Consider the following 15066-nt stretch of genomic DNA (forward strand, 5'->3'; position numbering starts at 1 on the left):
TTTCCATTTTTGTTCCTTCTCCTTAGGTGTCTGGTGATCCTGGGCTGTCCCGTTTCTCTTAAGAGTGATATGATCTTAGTGGTGGGGCTTATTGCCTGGTGAGCTTTGAGGCCAGGGATCTAGCCAGGCCATTCTCCTGAGCACCCTCCAGCTGCCAGTCTTCTTTTGAGCCAGGAGCTACTGCAGACAGGAGCTCTGAGTTTTGTGGTGGGCACATGCTGGGGGCTAGACTTCGAGCCAGGGTGGAGGTGGGGACAGGGCAAGAATCTCACTCCCTTTCAGAACAGGGTTCTGCTCTGACAGCCCAGCCACTGCCAGTAGGGATAGAGGTCCTGGGGGTCTCCTCTTTCTTGCAGCTGCATTTTCACACACGACCCCTCAGATGCTAACCTCCAGGTGGCTAAACAGACCCCCTTCTCCACCTTCCTCCAGTTCCACAATATTTCACTTCTGTGTTCATGGGTTTTTGTCTTTATAAAATTCTATCATTTTAGAGGGGAGGGGTATGAAGAAAATATTCAACCCTGTTTAACTAGACGGTAAAGCCTCCCAGGATTGAGAAGAGACCTGCCTAACTGGGAAAGACACTTTGTTGCCTCAGGTAGGCCGAAGTTGTTGGACTGACAATTTCACTGAGCTTACAGATGTGGCCTCATTGTGTTAGGGTCTTGGGGCTGGGTGTGACATATGGCAGACGTCTAGGGCAGCTCAAGGCCCCGATGGGGACTCCGGGTGCAGGCCCTTCCCACTGGGTGGGTTCACAAGCCTGTCTTTTGGATTCCTACCGACTGCATGTCATTGAATCTATGACGCCATCAGTTTCAAGATGCACTGCTGTTTTATGACTCACTAGGAAAGAGAATGAGGCTAATTAAACGAAGGCACATCACTCACTGGTAGGCGCATGCTGACTTCAGAGATGGCACGACGCAAAGAAGATGTAACTTGAAATCTGACTCTGAAATATGGCGACTCTTCGTGACCTCTTTCAACAAGATCGTTTGGGCAGATGGGACGTCTTCAGCCCTGGAGGGGATCCAAACTTCCTCTGTCCTGCCTCTTGGGTGAGAGCGGGGACGCAGGAGACACACACATCACCCGTTTTTCCGTTAAGGAGGCAGGAAAGTGGAGCAGCGGCGGGAGGAGGGGCAGGAGGGGGAAGCGAGGGGCTAACAGACACACTGAGCCTGGACGGCCCTCCGCCGGCGAAGGGTAAGCGCTGCGAAAGACAAGACGTGTGAGGCAACCGGGAAAGAGGTGCGCGCCGCCGGCCCCGCCCACACGGTCCCGGCCCCGCCCCGTCCGCCGGCTCCTCTTCGGGTCCTTAACGGTCCCTCCCCACACCGGAAGCTCATTCCTCTGTCTTCCCTCGTCGAGGGCGAAGGGGCCTTTTGTCGCGAGACTTCCCTCCTTCTCCGGGCGCATCCGCTGGCACCCAGATCGCGCGAGACCGCGGAGGGAGCAGGAGCGTGTGGCGCGCGCGGCGGCCGCGACGGACGCAAGATGGCGACGGCGACCATAGCTCTCGTAAGTGAGCCGCCTGTGAGCGCAGGCCGCCGCTCGGTCGGCGGGAGTGGGTCGTCGGCCGGGCCAGGGCGCCGAAGGCCTCTTGGGGACGCAGCGGTAGCTCCCGGGCCCCCGCGGCTCTCGGTTGTGCGAGGCGGGGGCGGGCGCGAGGCGGGGCCGGGCCCGCGGCCGCAGCTTCCGGCTCGCGGGCTACAGCTTCCGGCGGTCGGAGTCTGGGGGCCGTGAGGCGCGCCCAGCGCGGCCCGGTCGGGGGGCGGCCGGCCGGGCCTGCGCGAGCGGCCTCGGGTCGCGCCGCCGAGTCGCAGCCTCAGGGCGGAGCCGGGCGGCCGTCGTACCCTTCTGCCGACGGGTGCGCCTGTGGCCGGGGCTTGACTGCGGGGCCCCTGGCCGTGATGGCGTCTCCTCCTGTCCGTGGGAACGGGCCGCCAGGCGTGCAGGGCCTGTAGGAAGGCATCTTGGCCCGGTGGGAAGGGTGGTGGCCTTGGCTCCTTGCATCCACAGCTGCGACTCTGCTGCTCTCCGCTGATGCTCCGCGGGAAGTGGTTACCAGCTAACAGGGACTCCATCCCGGCTTCCTTATCCAGGAAGGAGAGAATGTGCTCTCGCATCACGTTTCTTGAGCAGTTTCTTTGCCTCAGGCTCTGTCCGAGCACTTGGGGGCACAGTGGGCAACTAGACGTAGTCCCGGCCCCGTTCTGGGGTCTGGTGGACCCTGAGGACCAGTTGCCGCCCACGGGGCCCATGTATACTGTGAGCTCGAGGGACCTGTGCTCAGGGTGGTGTAGACATCCAGCGGAAGGAGCCTCTCCCTCCCGTGCTCAGTGCTCACCTACCTTTCAGTCACCTGGAGCGATTAGCATTGATGGAGAACGCTTATATACACCACACTAAATGGTGAAGTCTCCTTTGACCCTTTTTTCTTCCTATTCGGTTTAAATGACTGTTCTCCTGGGCCTTGCACAACATCATTCCGTTGCTTTATTTACCTTACACCCTGCCCCTAATCCATACCCACGGTGACATGGTGAGGTCTGTCAGAGAAGGCACCTGTTGCAGGTGGCTGGAGGCTGGACTGATGGGGAAGACACCTGAGGTCAGGGAGTGTACTTAGGTTAGAACTAGATCTTGGCCAGGCCCTCTGCTGGGGGCCGACACCCATGAGGGAGGCTGGACCTATGTCACTGGGAGTCACTGGGACAGGAACAGGCTGGGGGGTGGGGGGAGGCCCCAGCTTGTGAGGGGAGCCCAGCGTGTGATTCTCCGACCTTGCTAACTTGACTGTCCTCTTTCTACCGTGTCCCGCTCCCTGTTGAAACCACAGGAGCAAACGACCTGCCTGAGAGGAAGTTAGAAAAGAGACGGAGATAGAGGACTTGGCGACTGTCCCGGACAGTGGTTAGAATTGGACAGCAAAGGAGAGGGAGGCTTGGAGACGAGGACCCAGACTCCTGGGAAAGTGTGGAATGTGGAGGAGGAGAAGCCAGTGAAGAGCGGGTGCCTGGTTTCCCTCAAGCCTCCTGCAGCGGCAGCATGGACACCGAGCGCTGGCCTCGGTGGGTGCCGGAGGCTGGAGCTGGCAGCGCCCTGCACTCACGGACACTGAGGGATGAGTTGGGCTCAGTTGTGCTGTGGCGTGGTGCCAGACAGAGGTGGCCTCACGGTAGAGGTGGCCACGGGCAGTGAGTCTGAGTCCCGCAAACCGAGGTTTTCCGTGGGGGTGTTTGTTGCTCATTCGAATTCTCTCAAGAGGTTGACACGTACATACGTTGGTGGGTGTCCGAAAACCGTACAGTCTCAGGCTTACATCAGATTCCGGGAGTGAGGTCCAGGCTGTGGTCTGACGTGTTCCTCTTCTAACCTTTCCAGTGGATGGCTCTCTAGACAGCCTGTGTTCTGACTGTCTTGGTCGGGCATAGTGAGAGCCTGTTCTGTCCCGTGGTCCGTGCATGCTGAGCAGCACCGGTGCTGTCCTGAGATGTGGCTTCAGCTCTTGTGGGACGTGGGGATAGAGTGGCACCGAATTGGGCTGACAGCGATCACTAGGGAAGGACGCAGGAAGATGCGGAAGTGCCGCTTGTCCCTTCTGTGCCTTCCACCTGTTGGCTGCAGAAACAGGCCACAGCCCCTTCTCGTTAGGGGCGTGGTCTTCTGGTGGCATCGTGTGTCTGTGACTTATCACTCCATTCTTCCCTACCTGTGACCACTGGGCTCACTCCTACTTGGAGCCATTCCTCTTGGTTTCCATCTATGTGGCAGGGGCGCCAGACCCTCTCCCTTCTCTGTGGGCACCGGTGCTTGCTTCTCCTTCTGAAGATGGTCTGCGCCTACCTCCTCGGCCTTTCCTGGCTGCCGCAGCGCAGCACCCTCGGTGCCTTTCTTCGCATCCTGCGCTCGCTTGGTGGTTTTTTCTTGTGCTCATGAACCACAGCAGTCTTCTTATGTAGGTGCCACTTGCCTTGTTTTTGCTGCAAAGTGCCCAGCACAGAGCCCAGCCGTCTGGTAGGCCACGTGGCACCGTGTAAAGAGGACTGAACAGACGGAGGGCGTCCTGCAGTGGCTCTGCTCTGGGGATTTGACGCTGGGTGTTGTACCAGTGCTGATAATGGCTGAGACCTAGAGCTGCTTGCTCTGTGCCGGGAGAGCCTTGAGTACTTTACACGGGGTGACTCACTGAACCTGCTTGCCAGCCCCAGGACACAGGCCTGAAGAGGCCGAGTCTTGGACACGTTAAGTAATTACTTTAACTTCTCTGGCGTTTCTGATGGAAGTACTCGTTTTGAGCCTAGGCCGGTGAGCAGTGGCAGTGCTGGAGTTTGGGGCCCAGAATCACAGGGCTGCACTGCCTCCCAGAGGGGACTTCTCACCCTTTGAGGCACTGCTGCCTGATGACAGGGAGCTTTGTGACTGCAAAGCCTCCTGTTTTCATTGCCAGAGGGTGACAGCACGTGGCCATCTGTGATCATAAACAGCAGTTTTCTCCAAGCTTTCTTAGCAGAACCGTGGGCTCTGTGGGACTAGCGCCTTGGTGTCCGAGGAGGTGGTGGCATGTTCCTTGTGGTCTCCCCTGCCGGCCTGACTGTTCCTGAGAAGTCTCTTCTGAGTCGTGTACTACCTTCAGCAATGGCCTGTTTCCTATGTTGGCTATTATATTAGTTTGGGACAGCAAGAAGTCGTTGATAAATGTGCCCTCGGGTTGGCTCTGTTCACAGGCCTAGGTGCTGGATTGCTTTCGCAGACCTGAAGTCGACTCTTGCTGTGAGCCTCGAGAGGGCAGCCTCGGCTTCAGATGTGCTCCTGGGGGTGCCAGGGTGCTTGAGGCAAGCCAGACGTGGACCCTGACCCCAGCTGCCATACGCCCAGTCGGTGGGGCCATGCCACAAGGGTCCCCCATCCTTTGGCTCTCTGTGGGGCATCGTTTCTAAGTAGCAGTGGTGCTGAGCTCAGCAACTGAGTGGTGCAGCTCTGGGCAAGGCGCAGGGCTGGGTTAGCCACAGCTCCTGTGCCCACTGGCCGTGTATCCAGCACAGACAGGCTTGTGTTGCCGTCTTCTTTGGGGCTAGAGGGCCTGAGACGAGCTCTGACCAAGTCAGCCCAGCCTCTGGCTTTGTGCACAGGGCTCCCAGGGTAGGCGCGGTTGTCCCCTGTGTTCCTAGATGTCTGTGGGTCTTGTGAGCTGGGAGTGGGGAAAGTGTGTTCTGCTCTCAGTTCCCGCTGTGCGGCCTGAGAAGGTGGAGTAGGTCTCTGGGCCCTTCCACCAAGTCCCCCAGCCCCCATCGTTGCTGCCTCCTGCCCGTGGCCTGTCTTTGCTCCTGCTGAGCTGAGTTGAGAGCTGTTCTCTCCTTTGGGCTGTCTCTGCATGGCAGTGGCTCCATGCCCCTCTGGGTGTGGAGTATGGCCAAGCTCTCAGCTGCCCTCCCTGCAGTTAGACAGCCCCGGACAGTTTGACTGCTGGGGGAGGGAGGCTTGTGTGTGCAGACCACGTACCAGAGCCTGTTATTCGGAGAACAGCCCTCCTCAGAGGTGTCTTCAGGAAGGGTTTGGGGTGTGGGCTTGGCCAGAGCCTGTGGAAGGCACTGGGACTGATGCTGAGCCACGGGGCTGGCCCAGACGTGTGTGCAGGCAGCTAGAGAGGTTCCGCTGTCTGCCTCAGGGGGGGATGTGGGGGATGGCCAGCTGTGTCCCCTGTCATCCCTTGTGGCCTGGCCCAGCCTGCCGGCAGGAAAGGAACTGATCTTTAAGACCTCAGCTGTGTGGCCAGAGGGCAGTTTTAGACCTAGGGAAGGATGCCTTTCCTCGACATGGGGCAGGAGCTCTTATCCTCTGTCCTGTCCTTTCCTGGTGACTCATTTCCAAATCCGGGCTGCCCTAGACTCTGACAGGCCAGCCCCTTTTGCCAGGACCCTGATCAGCTGCAGGTGTCCTGGAGGAATGGGCAGTGTGGGGTGGAGTGGGACACTGTCGGATGCTCAGGGGCCAAGCCAGAGCCGGTCTTGTCCTGTGCCTCTGCTGCCTCTCTTTCTCGTCCATGGACACTTGGCCTTTAGCTAGGGAAGGGGAGAGAGGGCCGGGGTGGGTGGGTCTTATAACTGTCCGTTACAACATCTCTTTCCTGCCTGCAGCAGGTCAATGGCCAGCAAGGAGGGGGGTCCGAGCCGGCGGCGGCGGCGGCAGCGGCGGCGGCGGCAGTGGTGGCAGCGGGAGACAAATGGAAACCTCCACAGGTACTGACCTTAACCGTCCTTGCCCTCAGGCCTGCCCGCCTGCCCGCCTGCCTGCCCGCCCGCCCGCCCGCCCGCCCGCCTGCCTGCGTGTCCCTGGGCCTAGAGAGGTGGGGGTGGGGTGGGGGGAGCTCTAGGGACTCTTCTCTACCTTCTGGGTGCAGGCGCCTGTCTTGTCCCCTCACCACCCGGCCTCAGGCCTGGCTCTCCCCTTAGCATCTGCCCTGCTTTTGTGGTGGGTCACAGCCTCGTGTCTTCAGACGTCGGGCAGATAGTGATGATGGTTAGCTGGGGGCTGACCCAGAGCAACTGCAAGCCCTTCACCACGGGTCTCCTAGAAGAGGGCAGATGTGCCGTTTCAGAGTGTGATGGGTGTTAAGAGCCAGAAACAGAGATTTTCACTTCAGACCTCGAATTTAGATAAAACAGCGAAACAGAACATGTGTAAGTCAGAGCACGGGGTCTGCATGGGACTCGGGCCAGACTGCAGAGTGGGTCTGGGCGGATCTCGTCCTGCTCCGGTTTCTTTGTCCTTGGGAGCTTGTCCTATAGGAGGTGGAGCCAGTCCTTGTCCCTGGGCAGTAGGGTTCTTTGTGCTTCTCCATGGCAGCGCCTGCCCCCAGCGGGTTCCAGTGGGGGCTCAACGAGGTGGCCTGGGGGCCTGCTGGAGTGGGACCCTCCTGCGGGCCCCCACACCCTCAGGGGACGTTTGGCCGTGATACGCAGCTTGGATCCTGGGAAGTTATGGGGGCTGAAGCAGATGGGCAGAGGGGCCAGGGTGTCCATCTAGCCAGCCCTCCCCTGCCCTGATTGATGAGAGAAGGGCCTTTTGTTTACCAAGACAAAGAGGAGATTGAAAAGTTTCTAAGGGGCTGAAAGGGGGTTGGCATTGGTTACCATGGTGACAGCCTGCTCTAGAGTCACAGCCCCTGGCACTCTTGCCTTTGTCTCACTAAGGAGAACCTGGCTTGGGGCCAGCCGGGAGGGTGGAGAGGACAAGCCTCTGGGCCAGACTGGGTCGCCAGAGTAGGGATCTCCAGGCCCCTTCTGCCCTTTGATCCTGTGCTGGAAACCTAATTCTTGGGCTGGTCAGGATGGGGATTCCTGGGGTTTGGGTCAGCTGGCCCCTTCCTGCCTCCTCTGATGTCCTTGCTCATCATGCCTATGCTGGGGGTCTGTCTGTCTCCTCTGCTGTCCCTCCCAAGGCTGTGCTGGGAGCTGCAGAGCATCCCCTCTGGAGGGGGCTGGTGGTGGTCCATCCTTGCGGTTGCTGGGGTAGCCCCAGGCCCTCTGAGCTCCTGGGCAGGCAGGTGTGGTCTGACTCCTGAGACACATACTCTTTGGTCTGATGGCTGTGGTTTTTTTCTTGCTCACAGAACTGTATTCTTCCGCCCGCACACAGCTTAGAGATGTATTTTGGCAGAAAGAACGTAACCTTAATCCTAGCTGCGTTGGCTGTGGTCTGCAGCAGGCTGTGCCTGCTCCCCCCGCCCCACACCTCCCCAAAATGTCTCCTGGTCCCCATGCTCACCTGGCTAGGGTGCTGGCAGGTCCACTTTTCTTCTGTGGCTGGTCTGCTCCTGGCTTCTCTTCCCAGGGGACTGGAGTCCTCCTTGGGGCTGTGGTGGCCTGGGAGAACAAGTCCAGGTTTTCAAGTGTGCAGGGATAGGGGATGGGGCGCTGCCTGAAGGTATGCTGGGAGGGAGGCCCTTTCCCACACTTGCTCCTTGAGTAGTCCCTGGTACTCCACCCAATCAGGAAAGCTGAGTCTGTGACCATGGCTGGATCTGTGGGGCGGTGTGGAGGGCAGAGGTGGGTGACAGGCAGTCCGGGAATGAGGAGTCCCAGCACATCCAGAGAACCATGGCCCCTCTTCCTTATAAGGGATGGCTAAGGCCAGCTTTCTTGCACCGTGTGGGCCTGAGGTTCTGGGGTCAGGCTTGCTCCAAGGGATGGGCCCCTCTTACTACTCGCTGCCTGTCTCGGTATCTCGTGAGGAGGCCATTGTGGCCTGGGCCCCAAAACTGTTCAGGGTTGTCCACGGGCCCCGACGTACCTGCCCTTCCTCAGCGTGTGTCCTGCTCAGGAGTCTTGGGAGAGGTCTGACTAGGGACAGGCACAGGGATGGCGGAGGGGCAGACGCATATCTAGGCCAGGCCAGAGACAGCCTGTGACTAGGAGCTGTCTGTCCCTGGGAACGGACTGGGCCCGAGGCCACGTGCAGGTGTAGGGGGAGGCAGGTGGGGTGGGGTTCCTGGGGCCACGTGGGGTGGCCTTGAGCTTATTCTTAACGATTTCCCGCTCCCCACTACCAGGGGACGGACTCCATCAAGATGGAGAACGGGCAGAACACAACCGCGAAGCTGGGACTGCCTCCTCTGACGCCCGAGCAGCAAGAGGCCCTCCAGAAGGTGAGAGTGTACCTGCTGGGGAACCAGGGCACAGCGGGGGCGGGGAGCAGGTGGCGGAGGAAAGCGCATCTCCCGCAGGCCGGGCCCCCCAGTGCTCCTCACCGCCTTCTCCCGCAGGCCAAGAAGTACGCCATGGAGCAGAGCATCAAGAGCGTGCTGGTGAAGCAGACCATCGCGCACCAGCAACAGCAGCTCACCAACCTGCAGGTGAGCCGCCCGGGCCCCGCCCTCCGGCCTCGGTGCCGGCTCCGCCTGAGGCCGGCCCCGCCCGCCCGGGCCGGGAGCCTCCGCCCGCCCCTCCCCGCCACCCACCTCCTCTTCCTTCTCTTCCTCCTCCTGTGCCTGTGGCCGTCCCCGCGAGGTGTCGCGGTTCTTTTTCTCAAGGACTCGTTCTTGGGACGCCCAGGCTTCTCCGTGAGGCACGAGTGGCCCAGCCTTACCCATCTGCTGAGTGCCCGCGGCCCCTTCCCGCCCTTCTCTGTAGCCCTGCCCCGCACCCTGAGTTGGCTCCTCCTCTTGGACTTGAAAGCGTTGCCTCAGGTCGCCTCTGCGCCCAGTTGAGGGTGCAGCATGTAGGGGCGTTCCTCCCCACCCCCCATGGCCTCGGATCAGAGGTGTCAGGCCCCGACCCCTGCAGTGAGCCCAGACCACCCGGACTGGGGTCTGGGACGGACAGGACAGGCTGGGAGCACTTCCAACAGGGCCCTGTTCTGGCCCTGTGACTGGAAGCCGCAGTGGCTGTGGGGAAGAGGCCAGGGAGAGGCTGACTGGTTGGTGCCTGGGCCTCGAGCCCCTTGCCCCCCTGCCCGGCCCTCAGATATCCACACTGCCAGGAGATGCCCTGGCTCTTCACCTTGTTCCGTCCGCACCCTCCTCCTCTTCCTTCTCCTCCTTCTCCTCCTCCCCCTCCCCCCCTCCTCCCCCTCCCTTCCTTCTGCCCCGCCGGCCAGGCTGCGGGGCGGGGCACCTGGGGCTCTGAGGCCCCCCCTGGGCAGGTGCCGGCGGCTGGCCAGTTGGCCGGCAGTTTGGGAAGGCAGGCGGGCCTCCCTGGCAGGGCGGGGACTCCGGGCCTTGCCGCTGTCTGCGTGAGGTGTGACAAGAGCGGGAGACTGCTCGGCTCCAACAGACTGAACTCTGTCTTTACTGTCTTTCAGATGGCAGCAGTGACAATGGGCTTTGGAGATCCTCTCTCACCTTTGCAATCGGTCAATAGAAATGCTCACTTCTTCCGGGGCTCATGTCCTTAGTCAGGGCTAGAGGGGGGCAGTGCAGCCCGCGTGCTGGGGACCTTGCTCCCCTAGCCGGCCCTGCCCGCCAGCTCGGGACGAGCGCAGCAGAGCGCCAGGCGTGGCGGGGCCAGTGGTGTGGGCGGGCACCCACCCGGGACCGCCCCTGGGGAGGCCTCCATCTGCTCTGAGGTCCCGCCTTAAAACTAACCGGCCAGGTAACTGCGGAGGGCAGCAGGCCAGGAGGGCAGCTGCCCACGCCAGGCCCACCTTCACCCATGTCGCCTGCACGCACGAGGCGCAGCGCCTGGGCCTTCAGCTCTGCCGGTCTCCAGGCTGCCCGGGCTCCTGGGTTGGGGTCAGGCCCCCGAGGAGAGACGAGTCCTAACTCCCGGCCCCATCAGACCCTGGAGGGAGGCTGGATGGATGGGGCGGGGGGCTGGGGGGTCCCAAGCAAGCAGGAGAGGGAAGGGCAAGAATTTGGTCCTCTGGGCCTGGCTGTCAGCAAGGGGTAGAGGCCATGCAGCCAGGGAGCAGGCAGGGGCTGAGCCCGGAGTGGGCCAGGGCGGAGGCAGAGGCGGTGGCTGTGGCCCTGGCTGCCGTGGGCGGAGGAGTCTGGGAAAGAGACCCTGCTCCATCCCCTGGGGGTCGTCCCTGGGTGTGCTGCTCTCACAGGGGAGATGTGGCCCTGTCTGAGGGCCAGACAGACCCGACGTCCTCACTGAGGAGTGTCTGTCTATGGGGAGACGTCAGGGAGGAGGGCTCTTGGCCCGCCTGCTGTTGGGAAGCCCACCCTGGAGAGGAGACGTGCTGTTATCTTGGGGGGTTTGACCTGAGGGGTAGATGGTGTACGTGTGGGGTGTCTGGTGCGAGAGGGGACGTAGTTCCACCTTTGCTGGTCCTTGGTCTCTGCAGGGGCCTGAGGCCGACTTGTCAGGAGCCCAGTTTGAGGAGGGCAGTCCCACTTGGGGGGAAATTCCTAGTTGGGGGAACACATGGATCTGATTTTTAGGCTCCTCTTTGAGGGAGGGGGAGGTCTGGTCTACATAAGAGGCCGGTTGGTGTGTAAAGAGGGAAACTAGCCTCTGGTTATGGGAGCCTTTCGAGGGTGAGGGGAGCCCGTGTTTATGGAGGGACTGGAGCCAGGATCCCATCTTCTTTGCCTGCCCTGGGCCTCTGATGTCTTCCCCGGGGCCCAGCTCCTCCTGGCCGCCCCCTGCATATGGCTCTGGGAACCCCCCTGCCTGGCACGTCACGTGTGAGGTGGCGGGGGTGGGAACCCCGTCCCTGAGGGGCATGGGGAGGTCCCTGGGCCCAAGCTTGACCCGGCGCAGAGGCAGCGTCTGCCCAAGCAGAGTCCTGGGCCCGCTGGGCCTGTTCCCTCCCTGCTCCAAGGAGCCCTGGGGCCTCTCTTTTTGGCAGCTCTGCCACCTTCTGACATTCCTGGGGGCGGGGCCTTGGGGCTGCAGGGGTGAGCTCCAGCCAGCCCTTTTTTGTCAGGTGTTCAACACACTGGGGGGCTTGCCAAATGCCAAGCCCCCACCTGAGTTGGCCCTGCATGAGCAGCTGCCCTTTGTCTCTGCAGGGAGCCCCCATCTGGGCTCCTGACCTCCTCCCCTGGGCTCTCTTCTGGGCAGTAGCTGCCCTGTCTTCTGCCCCCTCTCTTGCCTCCACACCAGTGGGTCCCTGAAGCTTGGATGGCTTCCCCTTCCCTCTTCTGCTAGAGCACTTGACCAGGACCCTGGGAGGATCTTCTAGCCCAGCTTGGGGTACCTGGCCCCCAGACTGGAAGGTGGGCAGGGTGGGAGGGCGTGCAGCCCTGCCTCCCAGCCGCTTGTCAGCTTTGCTGCCAGTCTGCCCAGGACCTGGATGGGCCGGGGTGCGTCCGTGTCCTGCCTTTGGGCCTGGCCTTCCTTCCTGGGGGGTAGGGTCCTGTTGACCCCTGCTCCCCTGACTGCAGGAGCTGAGCCTGCACCTTGTTGCCGTGTGGGGAGCTCTCCCCACAGCGGAGCTGGGTAGGTGGGCCAGGAGGGGAGTGGGCTGCCCAGCCTCTTGCAACCCCCTCACAAGCCAGTGGCTCTCTCTCCCCTTGTGTCCTGCTCCAGATGGCAGCTCAGCGGCAGCGGGCGCTGGCCATCATGTGTCGGGTCTACGTGGGTTCCATCTACTATGAGCTCGGGGAGGACACCATTCGCCAGGCTTTTGCTCCCTTCGGACCCATCAAGAGCATTGACATGTCCTGGGACTCCGTCACCATGAAGCACAAGGTGAGATTTAGTCTGCCCCTCCCCACCCCGCCCCACCCCCCACCCTGGGCCCTGTTCGCCTAACGACAGACACATTCACGTGTCCAGGGCTTTGCCTTTGTGGAGTACGAGGTCCCAGAAGCTGCGCAGCTCGCCTTGGAGCAGATGAACTCAGTGATGCTAGGAGGCAGGAACATCAAGGTAGGGGCCAAGGAGGTGGGCCTCGGGGCTGGGACGTCGGGTGTGCTCTAGTTTCAGTCCCCTGGGAGGCGCAGAGCAGCCCGAAGTGGCCAGGCCTGGGCTGACTGGGGACTCTTTGTCCCTTGCCTCTCTCCCAGGTGGGCAGACCCAGCAATATAGGGCAGGCCCAGCCTATCATAGACCAGCTGGCTGAGGAGGCGCGAGCTTTCAATCGCATCTACGTGGCTTCTGTGCACCAGGATCTTTCCGACGATGACATCAAGAGCGTATTTGAGGCCTTTGGCAAGATCAAATCTTGCACACTGGCCCGGGACCCCACAACTGGCAAGCACAAGGGTTATGGGTTCATTGGTGAGTTTGGGGAGACTGAGGTGAGGGTGGGGCCCACCTGGCACTGGGGCTAACCCTCACTGCTGCCTCTGCCCTGCAGAGTATGAGAAGGCCCAGTCATCCCAGGATGCCGTGTCTTCCATGAACCTGTTTGATCTGGGTGGCCAGTACTTGCGGGTGGGCAAGGCTGTCACACCCCCCATGCCCCTGCTTACACCTGCCACACCCGGAGGCCTCCCACCTGCTGCTGCCGTGGCCGCAGCTGCAGCCACAGCCAAGATCACAGCTCAGGTGAGGGCTGGTGCAGTTGTGTGGTTCATTTGTGGGTGACAGCTCCTCTCTCCCTCCTCCTTTGGGGATTGGCTCTTTGGGTGGTCTTGAGTGGAGGCAGCCAGATCGGGGACTGAGTGTGGTGGCTTTCTGAGTTGCAGGAAGCAGTGGCTGGAGCAGCGGTGCTGGGTACCCTGGCCACTCCTGGACTAGTGTCCCCTGCACTGACTCTGGCCCAACCTCTGGGGGCTTTGCCCCAGGCTGTCATGGCTGCCCAGGCGCCAGGAGTCATCACAGGTGAGCCTGGGTGGGTCAGGGCCTCCCTTCTTCTCCTGCCCCTCTGCGCATAGCCCTCTGTGGCCAGGACAGGCCATGGTTCAGGCCTGGGTAGGTGGTGCTTCACTCCTTCCTGGGAAGGGCAGAGACGGGGGAGTGACCAGTGGACCTGGTGGGTTTGCTGCAGGTGTGACCCCAGCCCGGCCTCCCATTCCGGTCACCATCCCCTCTGTGGGAGTGGTGAACCCCATCCTGGCCAGCCCCCCAACGCTGGGTCTCCTGGAGCCCAAGAAGGAGAAGGAGGAGGAGGAGCTCTTTCCTGAGTCGGAGCGGCCAGAGATGCTCAGCGAGCAGGAGCACATGAGCATCTCCGGTAGTAGCGCCCGCCACATGGTGATGCAGAAGCTGCTCCGAAAGCAGGAGGTGGGCATCTGGGGCCACTGGGGTGGGTGGGGCAGGGTGACCCAGCCAGCCATAGCTCTCAGCTGTCCCCTCCCCTGCACAGTCCACGGTGATGGTTCTGCGTAACATGGTGGACCCCAAGGACATCGACGATGACCTGGAGGGGGAGGTGACCGAGGAATGTGGCAAGTTTGGTGCTGTGAACCGTGTCATCATATACCAGGAGAAGCAGGGCGAGGAGGAGGACGCAGAGATCATCGTCAAGATTTTTGTGGAGTTTTCCATAGCCTCTGAGACTCACAAGGCCATCCAGGCCCTCAATGGGCGCTGGTTTGCTGGCCGCAAGGTGGTGGCTGAAGTGTATGACCAGGAGCGTTTTGATAACAGTGACCTTTCTGCGTGACCTTGGCCCTATTCCCTGGACTTGCACTTGCTCCGTGTTTCCTCTGGGTTTTATAGAGTGATTTGTTGGTGTCTCAGGCCTAGCCACCCAGCGTGGGGATAAAGGTGCAGATGCTGTTGCCCCCGAAAGTCCCTGTGTAACAGTGGTCCTGTGCTTATTGTCTCCGGAAGTCAGCTTGGGGGAAGGGATGGGCAGAGGGGGCCTTGAATTCAGGCCTGCTGGAAAACGGGAGGAAGGCATTTGCAGCGCTCATCAAGGCCTGCTTGGTTACATCCTGCCCTGAGCAGCCCCCGTGCAGAGTGGGGCTCTCCTGCTGCGCGGTCCTGGCATCGCCCGTGCAGGTTTAGTGCCGGAAGACTGGCACGGAGCACCTCACGCCCCGGGACGAAGTCGGCCCGGAAGTGGAGCGCCGGCTCCGCTGGTCGCCTTGCCCCGAGGGAGCCCAGGTCCCGGTGGGAGGGGCGGCTGGCTGAGCAAGTGGTCGCGGGACCCATCCCAGGGAAGGGCCCGGGCGGAACCTCCGGAAGCCTTCGGCCAGCGTCGCGGAGCTCGGTCCTTGTGCGGACTTCAAGTCCCATCGTGCTTCGCGCCCGGGCACCGGAGCTGAGCTTCCCGACAGGCTGTGCGCGGGGCCGCTACGGGTTCTCGGAGGCGCCGACACCGCGGGGCCTTGTGGGGGTTGCAGTTCTCGGCGGCGATGGGCGGCGAGGGCGGGCCTCGGCTTCCCGGCGGGCTGCGCGGCGGCCGGCGGTTGTCGGCGGGGCAGTCCGGCGGGCAGCGGCGGCCGTTCCGGCTGCGGCACAGCGGCGGGCGAGCGGGCTGGGCGGGATGCGGGGCCGCCGCCGCCGTCTCCTGAGAGTCTGAGCGCCGGCCGGGCCGCGCGCCCCCCCAACCCCCTCCCCTCTCGGGCCGCCTCGGGCCGAGCGTTCCGAGCGCGGCCCGGGCCCAGCACCGCCGCCGCCGCCGCCGCCCCGCCCCTCCCCCGCCCGGCCGGCCGGCCCGACGCTCATGCGGACCGGGCCCCGCCCCCCGGCCGAGCCCGCCGCCCGAGCCCGC

The 15066-nt window shown here is 62.1% G+C and overlaps 1 protein-coding gene across 7 annotated transcripts; it reads left to right on the plus strand.

Moving 5' to 3' along the window:
* Positions 1–1351: 1351 nt before the first annotated feature.
* On the plus strand, positions 1352–14147 carry PUF60 (poly(U) binding splicing factor 60). Of its 7 annotated transcripts, none has more exons than XM_030303607.2 (12): positions 1352–1527; positions 6147–6248; positions 8561–8656; positions 8774–8863; positions 9811–9861; positions 11988–12149; positions 12237–12329; positions 12467–12680; positions 12760–12950; positions 13091–13226; positions 13393–13628; positions 13711–14147. In XM_030303607.2, exons 1-12 carry the CDS (start codon positions 1504–1506, stop codon positions 14008–14010), a joined length of 1695 nt encoding a protein of 564 aa, XP_030159467.1. In that variant the 5' UTR covers positions 1352–1503; the 3' UTR covers positions 14011–14147. The 7 variants fall into 7 exon arrangements, with proteins under 7 accessions (XP_030159467.1, XP_030159468.1, XP_030159462.1 ...); XM_030303602.1 differs by having other exon boundaries at positions 1416–1527; positions 6150–6248; XM_030303603.1 differs by lacking the exon at positions 1352–1527 and adding an exon at positions 2129–2421.
* The last annotated feature ends 919 nt before the right edge of the window (positions 14148–15066 follow it).

Source organism: Lynx canadensis, chromosome F2 (genome assembly GCF_007474595.2).
Source record: "Lynx canadensis isolate LIC74 chromosome F2, mLynCan4.pri.v2, whole genome shotgun sequence".
Classification (NCBI taxonomy): domain Eukaryota; kingdom Metazoa; phylum Chordata; class Mammalia; order Carnivora; family Felidae; genus Lynx; species Lynx canadensis.